At 35.0% G+C, this 16,110-nt stretch overlaps 1 protein-coding gene and 1 long non-coding RNA gene across 4 annotated transcripts in view; one reads left to right on the top strand and one right to left on the bottom strand.

The window, feature by feature from the left end:
• cntnap3 (contactin associated protein family member 3) overlaps nucleotides 1-16,110 on the bottom strand; it is a 126,351-nt gene that overhangs the window by 65,846 nt on the left and 44,395 nt on the right. For all 3 annotated transcript variants that reach the window (XM_073815993.1, XM_073815992.1, XM_065264193.1), the window contains exon 5: nucleotides 7,954-8,157. In XM_073815993.1, the coding sequence (XP_073672094.1) occupies nucleotides 7,954-8,157 (204 nt within the window). The remainder of the gene's footprint in view (nucleotides 1-7,953; nucleotides 8,158-16,110) is intronic.
• Nucleotides 10,938-15,778, top strand: LOC135745801 (uncharacterized). Its single transcript, XR_010531338.1, has 5 exons — nucleotides 10,938-11,246; nucleotides 14,511-14,567; nucleotides 14,708-14,769; nucleotides 15,057-15,118; nucleotides 15,278-15,778. It is a non-coding gene; the product is annotated as an uncharacterized lncRNA (long non-coding RNA).

Genomic DNA, 16,110 nt, shown 5'->3' with positions numbered 1-16,110 from the left:
GAGTGATTCTCTAGTGAACTGTGAATCAGATTGAGTGATTCTTTAATGAACCTGTCCCAAATGGCACACTCCAGACTTCCTCAAAGTCCACACTTTGATGACATCATGTAGTGCAGACTTTAGGGACCCTATTTTGGGACAGACTCGGGCGTCACATCGGAAATAGGAAGAGAAGTTGCCTATCAGTGCGAACTCCTCCCATCCGTCGTCTGATTGGTCTTAAGGACTTCTGGGTTGGTAAAGTGCATTCGCCGAAGACCGCATAAAATGGTGAAAAGGGGGCGCTGATGAGCACACTTCAGAGCGTAAAAATGACAGATGGGACACCCTATGGACTCGTAGACTAAGAGAGCATGCACAATTGCACAAAAGACCACAAGACCGAAAGTCTACATGAGGTGCGCCATTTGGAACAGGACCAATGAACCATGAATCAGTGGGAGTTATTCTTAAGCGAAACGTTAATCAATTCGAGTGACTTTTTAGTGAACCCTGAATCAGATTGAAAGATTCTCTAGTGATCCAAGAATCAGTTTGTGTGATTCTTTAGTGAACCGCGAATCAGTTTGTGTGATTCTTAAGTGAACCGTGAATCAGTTCAAGTGACTCTCTTGTGAACTTCATACAGGCTGAGCCGTATAAGCAGAGATGTGTCTTTACACTCTTTATAGTGTTAGTGTTTACTTTCTAAATAAATTTAAAAAGGATTTCACGATCTCACCACACAATAACACAAACCATCATCCTCATTACAATAAAACTCATGTTTACAGCAATCTGCATCATTTTTATTAATGATCTTGTTTTGTTTGTGGATGAAAGCCTGTAACAATCACTTTATGTTAGCATCTGCCTATTTCATTTCATTTTATTTTTCTTTCTTTGCTAACTTTTATCTTGCTAACTCTGTAAATGATTAAATATTTGATGTATTAATATATCATTTTTTCCTTTGTTTGTGTCATAAAGCAGCACAGAACAACTATTCTAAAAATAAAACAATCATCTCTTTAGAAATGTTCCCATAAGGTCTTAAAGTTTATGCAATAGATTCACCCAAAAAACTGTGCCAAAGTGACTTCATAAAAGCACATCTAAGTGTGTCAACAGCTGCTGTTTGTGTATTTAGAGTCACAGCAGTGCTGGGAGTAAAACTCTCAGTCAGACACACGGACCACATTACTGTTTATTTCACAGGTTTGTTATCTGTGAGCGAGTGGCTGAGTGCTATTGAAGGTGCTAAAAATGTCAAAAAAAACTTAAAGGTCCTGAAAATTATGTGTTACAGTTTCACAACAGTACATCACAACAATCTTTAGGAAAATGCGCTCACACTGATATAATGAATTAACTCAAGTATGTTAACTAAAAATGCAGCATGATGTTTAAACAACTTCATTATGCAAGTCAATTCAACCTATTTTTTTTTAAGTTTTACTTGTGATAAGTCAACATAACTTAGAAAAACAAGCTGAAATTGTTTAACTAAATTTGTTAAGTTAAAGTAACATAAAAATATATGTTATATGATATCATTTTTTTACGTGTGAAAATTTTTTACAGGAATATTCCAGGATATTTTTTTAACATAATGTCACGAATGATCATTTATCTGTGACAAACATTTAGTTTATGTGCAAGACCTTGGTGACCCTGGACCACAAAACCAGTAATTTTTTTAAAATGAGATTTATACGTCATCTAAAAGCTGAATTAATACATTTCCCATTGATGTACGGCAGAGGTGCCCAAACTAATAACCCTTTAATTTGGCCCGTCATGCCACGTGAGATAAGGAAAAAGGATAACCGTCATTGACGCAGATTTTTATATTTCATAACATATTTGTTTTATTTGTACATTACAAAAATGTAAATTAAAATTAAATGCAAGAAATTAAAGTGATTTTTTTATGTACATGCATCACAGAACTCAACGAACTTGGGTACTATAGGCAAATAATGGAGAGGTTGTGGCAGTGGCACAAAGACAAAGGGAAATTAGATAAAACTATTTGAAAATCAAGAATCTGCAAAAAAAATATTCTTAATCATAAAAAAATTGTTTTAAAGTTGTCCAAATGAAGTCCTTAGCAATGCATATTAATAATGATGAATACATTGTTATATATATTTATGGTAGGAAATTTACAAAATATCTTGATGGAACATGATCTTTACTTAATATCCAAATGATTTTTTTAATAAAAAATTGATAATTGTAAGAGGTTTGATTGACCCATACAATGTATTGTTGGCTATTCCTACTAATATACCCATGCAACTTATGACCACATGGTCCAGGGTCACAAAAGTGAATCTCCATCATACAACATCAAATAACAGAATACAGCAAACATGATTAACTCATTCCCTGCCAGCTTTTCTAAAAAGTAGCATTTTTTTGTGATTTTACAAAAGTTTGACAAAATGCCTTCCAGGAAAATGTTCTTTAAATATATAAACATACAAATATATCAAATAAAAGAACAGACCCTCTGCTTTCAATCAAACAAATAAACGAAAAAAAACCCCCCGCTTAATTCTATCTTCATTTGTTCTCTTTTTAGGTTTCATGAAAAATACAACATTTTGAGCAAAAAGCTGAAATAAGTGCATTTTTGTAAAGTAATTTAGTTAGAGATCAGATTTAAAACATACAGATCAAAACATACACGGAATTTAAAATTAATTTTCCAATCTTTTTTTATAAATTGGGCAACATTTAGTGGATAATAGGAGAATTACAGATTAACGTAAGGGAAGCGTAATTTGCAGAAAAATGTTTTCTCTTAATTGACAAGTTAACTTGTCAATGCCGAGAAAAGGGTTAAAAATCATAACCAAAACCAATCTCACCAGTAATGCTTATCTTCATACGGATAGAAACATCATAGTGTCATTAATGACTTGGTTTGTTTCCAGACTGTATTTTAAATCTTTTGTAAGTACAATAAACGTTCAGTGACTGCTGTATTTAATACTGCTGTAAAGCTCTCGTTGATGTCTGTATTTACGGTTGTCTGGTGCTCATGGAGTGAATTATTTACACATCACAATCAATATGTTCCCAACACCAGTATATACTTAAATCAAAACCAAAAATGTTTGGGGCAAAGAAATGTTCCCATGAAGCCCAATATAAACCGACAGCTTGATGAATGTAAACGAAGTTTGGGATATGGAGCATAAATCTTCACGTCTCTCTTTATTTGTTTATTTATTTTCTAAGTGTTTGCCAGCGTCTGACATCTGTCTCTGTATTGTGCTGGAAACAATAAAACAACAACCTTACATAAAAAAACCTTTGTTATATCTGACTCATTCTGAATATTGGACACATTTAGTGTTTTGTGCTTCAATAACATTGTTCTTGATATTTATTCAAGGATGAAACATGACATGCAAGCACAATAAAGATGTCTGGTGAAGCTGGTTGACCAAGATGCATGCAATTTATAAAAGTTACTGAAGCATAACTTAACATAAATCTCTATTTGTTTATGGTCTCGCTAGCATTGAACCTTTCATCATGGCTTAATAATGATGATTGGCCCTCAAACATTGCCCACCTTCACAAAATGTTATTAATAAATAAAATGAACAACTTAATTATTTCCAAACATAAGAATAAACCGGCTTCATGGGCACACGATCGAGCCATTATCAGAGCGAGGCTAACAGTCACTTTAGCACTTTCACAACATCTAATAAAGAAAGACAGACGTCTTCCATTTGCTTGAAATTACAGTAAAAGCTGAGATGAGAGTGGGCGCAGAGACGGGCAGTTAGTTTTGAGTATTTTATGATGAAAACTCAAGAAAACCAACAGCAAGATGCAGACGCAAACCAACAAACTGCTCAGACTTCGCTTTCTATAAAAATACAACTTTTACAGTGAAAAGCTTGATGCTGTAAAGTGCTGTGGCTCTCACCTGCCGAGATACGATTAGAAAACTGCCTACGGTTGCTGCTTACGCAAGTGCTTCAAGTGCTGTAAACTCAAATTTAGATGTTTTATTGCCAAATCATATCCATCATATTATACTGTATGTGCGGGAAGAAAATGTGTGTGTGTACAGATAAGAATTACAACTAAATCCAGACACAAAATCACAAATGCTATCTCACTACACTCTTAAAGAATGGGTTATTTTCAACCCAGCACTGGGTCAAAAACGGTCGAGCCCAGCCGTTACCTCAGAAACAACCCAGCATAGATTGAAATAAGTGCTGGGGAAAGATTACTCACGATTAATCGCATACAAAATAAAAGTGATTTTTTTTGCTTAATATATATATTTGTGTGCTGTGTGTAATAATAATGTATATTTAACCACACACACACATAAATACGTTAATTCAAGATTTTTTCATTTATATTTAAATTTTTTTCATTTATATATAAAAAAATTTTCATTTATATATAATATAGAATATATAAAAATATAAATAAATAAATATATATATATATATATATATATATATATATATATATATATATATATATATATATATATATATATATATATATATATATATATATATATATATATATATATATATATATATATATATATATATATACACACACACACACACACACACACACACACACACACACACACACACACACACACACACACACACACACACACACACATGTAAATGTTTCCTAAATACATACATAAATTTGTGTGTGTCTGTGTATAATTATATATTATACCAAAAAGCACTTTTATTTTGTATGTGATTAATCGTGATTAATCTTTTCCCAGCACTAGTTATAATATAACTCAACATACTGGTTTTGTCTAAACCAATTAATCATGACTAATTGTTTACAGAATAAAAGTTTTTGTTTACACCGTATATGTGTGTGTACTGTGTATAATAATTCTAAATATATTAATACGCACACATGCATGTAATTTTAAGATTTTTTTTATATATTAATAAATAAACATATTTTATAAATATTTCTTAAATATATATTTGCATCTGTGTGTATTTATATATACATAATTATTATACACACACACATATGATATAAACAAAAACCTTTATTTTGCAAACGATTAGTCGCGATTAGTCGTTTTGCAGCCCAATTTTCGTCCCTTTTGACCCAACGCTAGGTTGAAAATAACCTAGCATTTTCTCACTTGTTTTAAATAAGTTTTATTGTTGTTCATATGTCCATGTGGTTTTTTTAATATGCTTTAAGAAAAATCATGTGCAAATTTATCATTCAATACCATTGCTAAGTATACTTTCTCCAAAATTGGAGTTTTCTAAAGACATCATTACGAAAATTAACCATAGTGTATTTTTTGTGTTAAAAGTGTAGTAACCATGTTTTTTGTGTGTATTGATTACTCTTATCAAAACTGTGGTTTTTACTAGCCATGTTTTTTTTTAAGACCATGGTTCATTTTGTAAGGGCAGTCTTAATACCGCAGTTTGAAATCGCCTTGTTTTCCTAAATCAAACGCATGTATCCAATCACATTAACACAGCTGAACACATAGATCCGTAGTCCGGGCCACAGATTTTATGATATTATTATAAACTCATTTGCATATTCATATATATGGTCCAAGATGACTAATTTGCATATTCATAGTTCCGCATAAACCAAATGAGGCAAATGATGTAGAGTTACATTTAAGCTGTTTTAAAGCATGAAGAAATTACTGTGACAGGTAAAACTTTTATATAAGCTATTATGATGCTAATAGACCCCTGCAGTAGTCACTAAATGTTATTATTTAAACCTCATAGCACTTTTAAAACAAGTTAACCACTCAACTGGATGTGTCAGCACAAGGTGAGGATTTCATTTGAGAAACGAGTTAATGAGCGAGAGGTCTAAACCAGCATTTGCTCTCTTAGCTGATTGGACTTGTTGATAAAGTGTGTCGTGTGATTACATTTGTTCAGAGTTGTATCAGTGCCAGTGTTTGGTAGGAGAGAGGAAGCGTCTCTCTGCCCTGTCATGCTGGCAGTGGATCTCAAACGCTGTGCTCACAGATGGCATTATGGGAAGGTTTGCCGTACGGCCACATAACAGACTGACTGACACCTGCAGGTGCTTCTCTTCAGACCAAAACCTTTCCTCCATCATCTGCTGCATTATTAATTCAGATAATCTGAAGTTAATGTGTCACATTCACATGAACAAAACACTAATAATCTTTAGCTTTGTGAATGTGTGCCATGTGCCTGAAGGCATAACCTTGGAATTTGATGAGGTTAAGGCCCTGTCCATACGAACACTGGTTATTTCAAACTGCAGCTTTATCTGTGAGGTTTCGTTCGTCCACAAGCAAATACAGTAACAGGACAATAAAAACAAACGTATTTGAAAACTCCTGCCCGATGAAGCGGGAGATTTTGGGAGTGCATGCCACTATCTGCTTAATTTATATGATGCGAGCCTGTGCAATGGAGGACTTGCCAAATTATTGCTTCTAATAACCGTTTTGAGCTGCTGATGGCTAACATGACTGTACGGTTAGGGTAATATCGCCACCTGTTGGTTTGGCATCCTTTGACAGCAGGTCATAGCGTTTTAAGCATAGACTGTATAAAACATGGACGTTGCACCCATGATGTCACCCGTACGTTTCTGGAAACCATTTTTAAGCCCAAAGTTGGCTGTAGAGGTCTACTTGGGTACAAAGAAAAGTACTGAATTAATACCTTTTTACCTAAACCCAACGTGCATTAATTATTTTTTTAAAAGAAAGTATGACCCAACCCTGATATGCATTTTTTGAACCTGTATGTAAACGGCACTGACGGCGCGTTGAGGTCTGGCTAAATGAAAATGAACCTACCGCCACCCACTTGATGTTGCAAGCACTATTGTCAAACAGAAGGGGGTTGGAAAAGGACTTGATGCACACATGCAAGATATTTCAGGTCTTTCCAGGTCCATTCGGCAAAAACATTCCATTTAAATTACCCGAGACCTGATGACGCTAATATTACACCCGACCGTTGTCCGAGGCACACGTGAACTTTTAGACCCGAACCTGCTCTGTCGGACCTCGGGTTTTTGGATGGACCCGTGAAGACCTCCAGTTGGTGAAGCCTGCTGTCGCCCATCTTGGCAGCACTTTACCGCATGTCACTAACAGATAACCGAAAATGAGCAAAAAGGCGGAATGTTGGTGGAGCTGAGGTGCCTGGTTGATGAAACCACGCCTGCTTAGCTCGACAGTAGGGACAGCAGCGGCAATTCACCTGTCACTCAAATGGCCACGCCCTTAATTATGCAGAACTTTAAGGTTTAATATATTTCAAACGGATGAATTACAAAAAAAAAAATACCACCCTTACAGTTAAAATGAAAGGAAAAATTTGCTATATAGACCAAAAACTTTTTGTACCTCTGAGCATTTTAACATGGGGGTCTTTGGGGATTCCTTTAGTGGCCAGTCAATGAATTGCAGTTTAATCACTTCCGTGTTGGGTTTACAATAACGAACAGAAGGTTGCCCCTTGGTTTTTATGTTTTAATGTGGACAGAGATGTAAACCGTGCTTGTGTGTGTGAGATTTTTCAAAAAAAAAAAAAAAAATACTTTGTTTATGTGTGGACTACACCTACATCTCTCAAATACATATCCAGGTCACATCATTTTTAAATCAATATTGGAATGCCATGATATTTTGTAACAACATACCATAAATAAAAGACTTGTGTGTCAAACACATTAATGTCCAGTGATGAAATACAGTATGACAAGTTCATGATGGATTACTTGAGTATCACTCAAAAGTACTGAGATAAATAAATGAGGTCATGAATCTCATGTTTATACCCTCTACTACAATTTCTGTAGCATGTTGTTAAAGAATTTGCCCTACGGCTGGACTCACACTTTAACCGCAACATAATCAATGTTATTTCCAAGTGAACGCTTGAGATGAAAGAGTAGTGATTTTACCTTTTCTAACTTGTAGTAAGAGTTTTCCTTTGAATAATTCCACAGTGAACGTGAGGCCGCTGACGGTTTCCATATGAGCCAACATCCCAGAGTTCATCAGGGTTTTGAAGTTAAGGGTTAACAGATCTTTGTCTTTAGAAGGAGCGTTGGGATCCTGTCTGTAGATGAAGTGACCGCTGCCATCAAAACTGACAACATCAGATCCTGTAAACACACCCATCATATATCATAAACTCAGAGATTACAGCAACACAGCTTCAAACAGAAAACTGAACTAATAAATTATTCATTATTGTTTAGATCAGGGATGGGCAACTTCGGTTCTGGAGGGCCGGTGTCCTGCAGAGTTTAGCTCCAACTTGCCTCAGCACACCTGCTTAAAAGTTTCTAGTATGCCTAGTAAGACCTTATTTGGCTGCTTCAGGTGTGTTTAGTTATGGTTGGAGCTAAACTCTGCAGGACACCGGCTCTCCAGGACCAAACTTGCCCGTCCCTGGTTTAGATCCACTATAAATTAAAACAACTAACAGATAAAATCGATAATAATCGAGTATGAAAACTTCATTATTAATAAGTTAGTCTGTGAGGTCACATGCCTCTGCACCACCAGTGTTATAGATAGCGGACGCGTGTGTAGATGTCTTTATTTCTGTTACAAAACAGGTATATCATGCCATCAACTTGTGTGTTAATAATGAATAATTTTAATACTTTTTGTTCAAATAAAGGTATAGAATTAGAAGTTTATTAATTGATGTGAACATTTTCTCATGATTTTCTCTAAACAATGAATAATTGTTTCATTTTTTACCGATTAATCGATTAATCTAATCATTTAATCACCTGATTAAATACTCGTCAAAATAATCGTAAGTTGTAGCCCTATAAAAACATTGAACTTATATAATCAAGCTCTAATTAAGTACAGTATAATATTTGAAATGTAAAGTGTGTAATCTTTGGATGAAATTGTATAGCAGTTTAAGTTTTAAGAGTATTAAATCTTACATAACACAAGCTGTTTCTGAGTTTTATCAGATTTTTAAAAGACAGATCAGCTTTAGCGTTTGTTTCCAGAAAAGCATGAAAAGAGGCGCACAGCGCGAGTCACTAGCAAGCAACACACACAAAATTTTATTACACTATCTCTGGATAACTTATGCTTCCTTACATGTTTGTGTTGTTTACATTATATGCACTTACGTGCCGATTGCCAACAAAACACAGACATTTGTTGCAGTTTTACTTACCGCCTGCGACTCATAAACCGGTTGGGACCGCCCCATTTAAACGAAATTCAGCATTAAACAAACACACACGCTGCTTCCCCGGATAAACAAACTATATCCATTGTTTCCATAATGCTGGCTTACTTGTAAAGCTAAACAAGTCTTTCTTTTTGTTACATCCAAAAACACACTTCGTCGCGTGCATTGATGTCTGTGACTTCTACTCGAAGGAACAATGCTAATGAGCATCCTCACTCTCACTCTGATGGGCGTGGTTTTTTGGGGGAAGTGCCCATAAAAGGAATATGGGGTCACTGATATGTAACGGGTACCCATGTTCAAAAAAAACTTTCCGAAACTTGTAGGAAAACGTGAGATTTGGCCCAGAAATACTCAGTCACGTGCTCAACTGCTTTTTTGACACTTTGCATTTGTTTAGCATGAGGATTACAACTCTTTAACTGTGTTCATAAGTCAGAATGCATGAAAAAGAGATGTTGAAGAGTGTAGCACCTGGAGTAACCACCTGCCAATGCCCTCCAGTCACTGCCTGTGCTTTAGATTTGATTATTCAATTCAAATATAGATGTTTTGTTCATCTCTGCTACTGGCACAGATATCACACACTTAATATTTCACATCTCTTAGTATGTCTTCTAACAAGTACACTAAAATATAAGCATGTGTCGTAAACTGAAAGGCTTTCTGAGTGCATTGGAAGCAATAAAAAGTGCATTTCTGCAATACAAAGTGCATTTGTGCGAGTATATTGGCTTTCATAATGTATTCAGATATGGCACATCAGCTTCACTGCTGTAAGTGGAGCAGAAAATTTAAATCTGTTGGGTCAACACAGTGATGCAATTGTCTGACACCGGCCAGCACCTGCATCGTCTGTGCAATAAATAATCCGCCCGTAAGAATCAACTAAACCGATAAAGCGGGAAACTTTTCATAATGGCCTCCCGTATTTCTGAAGAGAAAAACAATCCCGACATCATTTCAATTCACTTGAGGAGAATAAAGCCTGCGTGCATGTTCACGGCTAAAATACCCACGAGTCTTTGCTGACGGCTCACAATTCCTGGAAGACTAAAACGCTGCAGTTCTGCCCGGTGTGATTTCACTGACAATACATCTCGTTCTGAAAGAGCCACGAGACAAAGCCGCCACACACGGGCGGTCTGTAGCACCAATCGTAAATCAGCGTCATGGGCCGCGTTTGATTGAAAGGCGGCTGCTCACAGTGATCTGCGCTTCGGTGATAACGGATGAAAAAACAGATGGGATGCTACAAACACACTTTGATGGTTTTTGTTGTGAACTAAAAATGTCATATTGTGAAACATTACAATGAGTTTCATTAATTTCGATTTGATTCAAGTTTTCATTAAGCACGATGTGTAAAATGGCGAGAGGTCAAACCATCAGACTCAATCAATAAACACAGCAATGAGCAAAGAAAAAAAAACAGCCACAGAGTCACAGCGTTTACATCCAACTACACTTACAGTACAGTTCATTATAAACTAAATTAAACTGAGATACAAGAAAAGATTTTATTTAAGAAATTATTTACATCACACAGCCTTTTGGTTTTTGATGTAATTGCTACATACAGAATCTTTAAATATTAAAAACAATGCTATCTCATGGCAATTTGTACGTATTTTACAAGGTGGCTTACTTGTATTAATTCGTATGACCATTTTAGTACCTTTTGTACGATTTGCCTTTGCCCCTGTGACATTGGGGTTTCGTACACTGTTAGATGTCGCTGTAGATTTAGCAGCACTGTACTGTAAAAATCCACAGTACTATACTGTATGTGTACATTACAGTACAGTACTGCAGTTCATAATGCATTCTGGGTAAATTTGTTTGAGCGGGAACATTTTACAGTATATTTTGGTCTTGATGTAACCTTGCTGTAGCCATTGCTGTAATGTGCCAGGTGTACTTGCAATAATCAGAGAAAGTGCGCCAACGTCAAATCACACAGACAGAGGGAGCGCACAACTCTTGGCTGCAGCTGAAGGAGGACGATTGATTTCTGTCAGTTCGGTAAGTTTGAAATATTTCTGTTTCATGAAAACTTAATTTTTAGTTTAAGAATGTTGTCAATAGTTTGTCACAATATTGTTTTAAACGGGCAATGAGAGAGAAAAACGGTCGCCAACAAAGTTTCAATCTCCCTCAGAAAGTAAGCTCACGTTACACACAGATGTCTACCGCTGCTTTAACTCGCTTTACACCTTTTTTAATGAATATAGGGTTGTTTTAACTAAATTATGACGGTTTGTTGAGTTTATATTGTGTTGAAAGTGTGGTGACAATGACTGCGTTTACATGCAGCCAATAACCCGTTCAAATCCGGAATATTAGCAATAACCCGGTCGCGGACGTCCATGTAAACACCGGCAAAAACCCGAATATGCTCATATTCCTGTTTTTAAAATCCCGAATATTACCCCTGGGTTACCTCTTTTCTAACCCGACATTTTGGTCATGTAAACGCGCATCGGGATATTCCCATCAAAAGGAACATTGATTTGTGTACTGCGCATGTTCTATTCGCAAGGAATCTTGGTCTTTTGAGTAGAGAAACTTCTTGTATGCGCCAAAAAAACCCGCAGGGAGTAGAGGTAAGCATGGCGAGAGAGATGCGCCACACTTTTAGAGCGAGGAGGAAACCAATTGCAACAACCGCGGTTTTCACGTTAAATTATTATATAGCTATTCTTGTTTTTCAAAGCATACATGTATAATAAGGCCAAATAGATTGGCAATAGTTATGAGAGTAACTTGTTTTTTTTTTTGCGTGAATTTGAATTCAAAATGTAATACTATGCTATTCATATTTCGTTAAATACAGTGAATGTGTGAAAAAGTTAAAGATGACAGAATAACTGTAGCGTCGTCTGCATCTTGATGCAGTTTCTAAGATTAAAATTACTTTAATTTAACTGATCAACACAAATACAAAGTGGCATAATATAACTGATTGCTTACCAGCATTAAAACCACTTAAAATAAAAACCTTAGGTTTTTTCTTTGTACACAGCGTCCGCTCCGTGGATAAGGATGTTGCAATAACGCCGGCGGCTTTATTATTAACTGACTGAATATACCTGACATTTAGATATGAAAGTTTATCATCAACAGTACCTGCGTGAAACAATATGAACATTGGTGATCATCTGCCGACTCGACTGTTTCTGCACGTTCTCAGTCCGCTTAATTAACGGCTTTTCATTCTATCCGCGTGAGGTAAACATTTTTGTTCTGTACTTTTTTACTTGCATGTATTTCTACATATTTTCGGCCAAGTAACACTCAGAATATAATGTAAGTTATTATAGATAGCATATAAGCTTGTTCTGAAAGGATGACAATTATAAAAATTATCCATCCAGCTTAATTTAGCCAAAATAATGATTTATTCGTTTTCATACTTTATAGATGTTAATTTATCTACTAATATATTATTGAAAATGCCATAAATAAATATTAATTGCCTTCTGTAAGCTATTGCATTCGTTTTGTACATTTATAGTTGCATGAATACTGTCTAATTTTAATTTCTTTAAGACACTGTTGTGTTCTGTATTTACCGATGCTCTGTAAATATGCACTTAAAAAACCTTCTTGTTAGAAAATCGTTCCTCAATTAATTGTTTTTTTCAAAAGTATATTTAGCTGAAGCCTAGTATAGCTTGTTAATCTTTTTCTCATAAAAGGAAAGACATGTAACTTAGCCTACCCTGCTTCTACATCGGTGCAGCTTGTTCTGGATTTAAATAATAATTTTATTTTAGTAAATGAAGGCGGTAAAACCGCATTGCGCAATAGTGAGCCACGCAAAATCACCGCATTTACCTTTTAATCACAGTTTACATCGGGATATTGCCAATTCCATGTATACAGGGGTAACTCTCTCTGCTCACGCATGTAAACGGATTATTCCGAATGTTTCAGAAACCCGAAACCCGACCTTAACCTGATCATAACCCGAATATTTACAGCATGTAAACGTAGTCATTGAAACTATTTTTAACGAAATGGACAAAGACAACCCGCCAGCGCGGTCTTGCGGTCCCAGCATAACGGTCGTTTATCTCGGCGTTTCATCCGTTCAGTTAACGTTAGCGTCAGAGAAAAGTATTAAGTTCGACTGTTTGGCAAGGCTGACTCGTGGTTGTAAAACAGATAGGACTTGACACCCCGTACACAGCATAGTACCGAACTACTCCACAGAAGTGAAAACAAGAAACCTCATATTTAACTGGATACATGCATCGAACTCATCGCAGCTTTAACTTCGACCAAATATAATTCAGACCTGGGCTCATCTTAATATCAGATGAACGAAAGGGATTGCCGCGCTTATTGTTGTTGTTATTATATTACGTTATATCAGCAAAAGCAGAGAATATCTTCTCTTAAGCGTTTTACACGCCCAGTAAGTTGTCCAATACATTTTTATGGCATATTGTTTCCACCACTTCAGATGCATTACACGCTGTATATAAGTTTCCAAAACGCATCAAATCAATGCACGAAAAGAGAATGGGCTCCGCATTTACGTACCTTTGTCTTCTCGTCTCTGTCATCTGATCCTTCAACTCTGGATCTAAAATAGTCCATTATAACATCGTGTAGGAAACTGGCATCACCAGGATTGCTCAGATTTAGGCGATCATGTTTATCTTTAAAGTGAGCAGCTAGCTACTAACTTGTTAAAAAACTTTGCGTGAAATAGTGTTACACCGCAGCCGTCCGGGTAAAACATTAAAGGGACAGTCTTTTTACCTTGTCACTATAAATCGCTATTTTCTGCAGTAAACGAGACATTTTCAGAGATTTTCTGTAGACAAGATGTTATAGAATAATAATTAAAAAAGACTTATTTAGATATTTATATATAATATAACAACTAATATATATATATATATATATATATATATATATATATATATATATATATATATATATATATATATATATATAATGTATATATATAATGTTTTACAACTGACTTAACACTTACAGTAATGTTTTATTTGTTAGCATAGCATAATATTAGATTTAAACACTTAATACATTTTTAAATCAATCACTTTGTCTCTGCACAATGAACATTATCAAATATTATTAATGTTGTAAAATATTTTGTTCATTGTTAGTTCATATTAGCTAAGGCATTACCAAATGTTAAGGAATAAACTCTTATAGTAAAGTGTTACTAAGTTTTCTTTTACCATTTCCTTCACAATGTCTACTTATTTCTATGGCTAACAGATTTTGTAACATTTGTCTTTTTTACAGTCTTACCATTGCTTGTAAGTCGGATTGGGTAAGATGGATCATCTTTAAAGGCACCAGGCAAGTACATGATGTACAGTTACAAGTCATGTATTTTTTGACTGCAATATTAAATGCTTTCACGTCACATGTAAAAGTACACAGGAATGTGCTGATCACTTTTTATTTCTAGTTTACATGAGTGTCATTGCACTTTTCAGGAGTTAAGGCAGATGTGGAGGCACAACGGGTGACACCAGACACACACCAAGCACATTGTTCGGTAAGTTTGCACTTTACCACTACAGTTTCTTTAAATACCCATGTATACACTCATTCACAATTCCCACACACAACACTGTAACACGACCATACACAACATGTACACAATTGTCTTAGTTTGCCATGTAGAAATATACAAACAGAAATATTCACACTTTGGTTATAAGAAATTTAATTTAATAATTGTATTTATTTAGCAGAGGTGTCCCTGGACTTTATTGACAAAAGATTTTGTTTTCAGAATAAAAAGTTGTGTCCAAATCAGTAACAATTGTACTTTCTGTTCAGGACATTCAATCATGACATGATCCAGGTGGATGCTGTCCATTGAGGAAAGAGTTTGTTCAGCGGTAAGTGAATCTTCTGTATTTTAATGTAATTAGGTGTGGAACAGTAGAATAAGAGCAAAAGGTTTCAGAATAGGAGTAAATTCAAGGCTGAGTTTAGTTTTTTAAGAATCTTTTTCTATCTTATATTTGTTGACTTAATGTTTATGATATTTCTAACAGGTTTCTGGATATAATTAATTCCAAAGATGGGAAAAAGTGCACATCCAGACAAGGAGCAAGCAAAAAGACAAGGAACTTGGTGCAGAGAAAAGCTGTGGCCATTAACCCCCATGTGAACAGCTTCATGCAGTCCCTGATTGAGTTCGAATGGACGACTTCAAAGTAAAGGCCACTGTGGTCTGTCTGCCACAGTTTAATGCATTTATTTTTAGTGTTAAATGAAATTCAAGTAGAATATTTAAAACTATGGGCCAGTGTTCTTTTTACCACAGTGAAATGTTACATTTTAGTCGATGATGGACTTTAAACTGAAAACTTCAAACTATGGAAGAGTGTTCTATTTGCCAGAGTTAAATATGTTACAGCAGGGGTCTCCAAACTTGTTTATACTTGTTGATTTTATTTTATGTTACTTGATTATATGTTTATTATTGTTTAAAATCTTGTTTTAAATATGTTTTGTTTCGATTAAATGTTTTTTAAATAAAATTTTGATACAAACATTGCTTGGATTGCCTTTTAATTCATTATGTCATGTCAAGGATAGCATTTTTACCATATTAATAACTATAGATTTAAACCTAAATATCTAGCTATTTTATATAATATTATTGTATTAACTGTAATAAGTAATAAATAGTATTTATGGGTCAATATAGACATTACAGTAAATTACTGTAAAAATAGACTACTGTAATAAAATATTGTAAAATTACAGTACAGTACTGCTTTGTAACTATACAGTACTAGTTTGTGTACTGTAAAATGGTATTACAGTACAGTACTGTAAAACCAAAATACAGTAACTTACTGGCAACCGTGCTGCCAGTACC

This window comes from Paramisgurnus dabryanus, chromosome 10 (assembly GCF_030506205.2).
Source record: "Paramisgurnus dabryanus chromosome 10, PD_genome_1.1, whole genome shotgun sequence".
Lineage (NCBI taxonomy): Eukaryota > Metazoa > Chordata > Actinopteri > Cypriniformes > Cobitidae > Paramisgurnus > Paramisgurnus dabryanus.
Note: the sequence above shows the minus strand (reverse complement) of the source record. Positions and strands in the feature narration are given on the sequence as shown.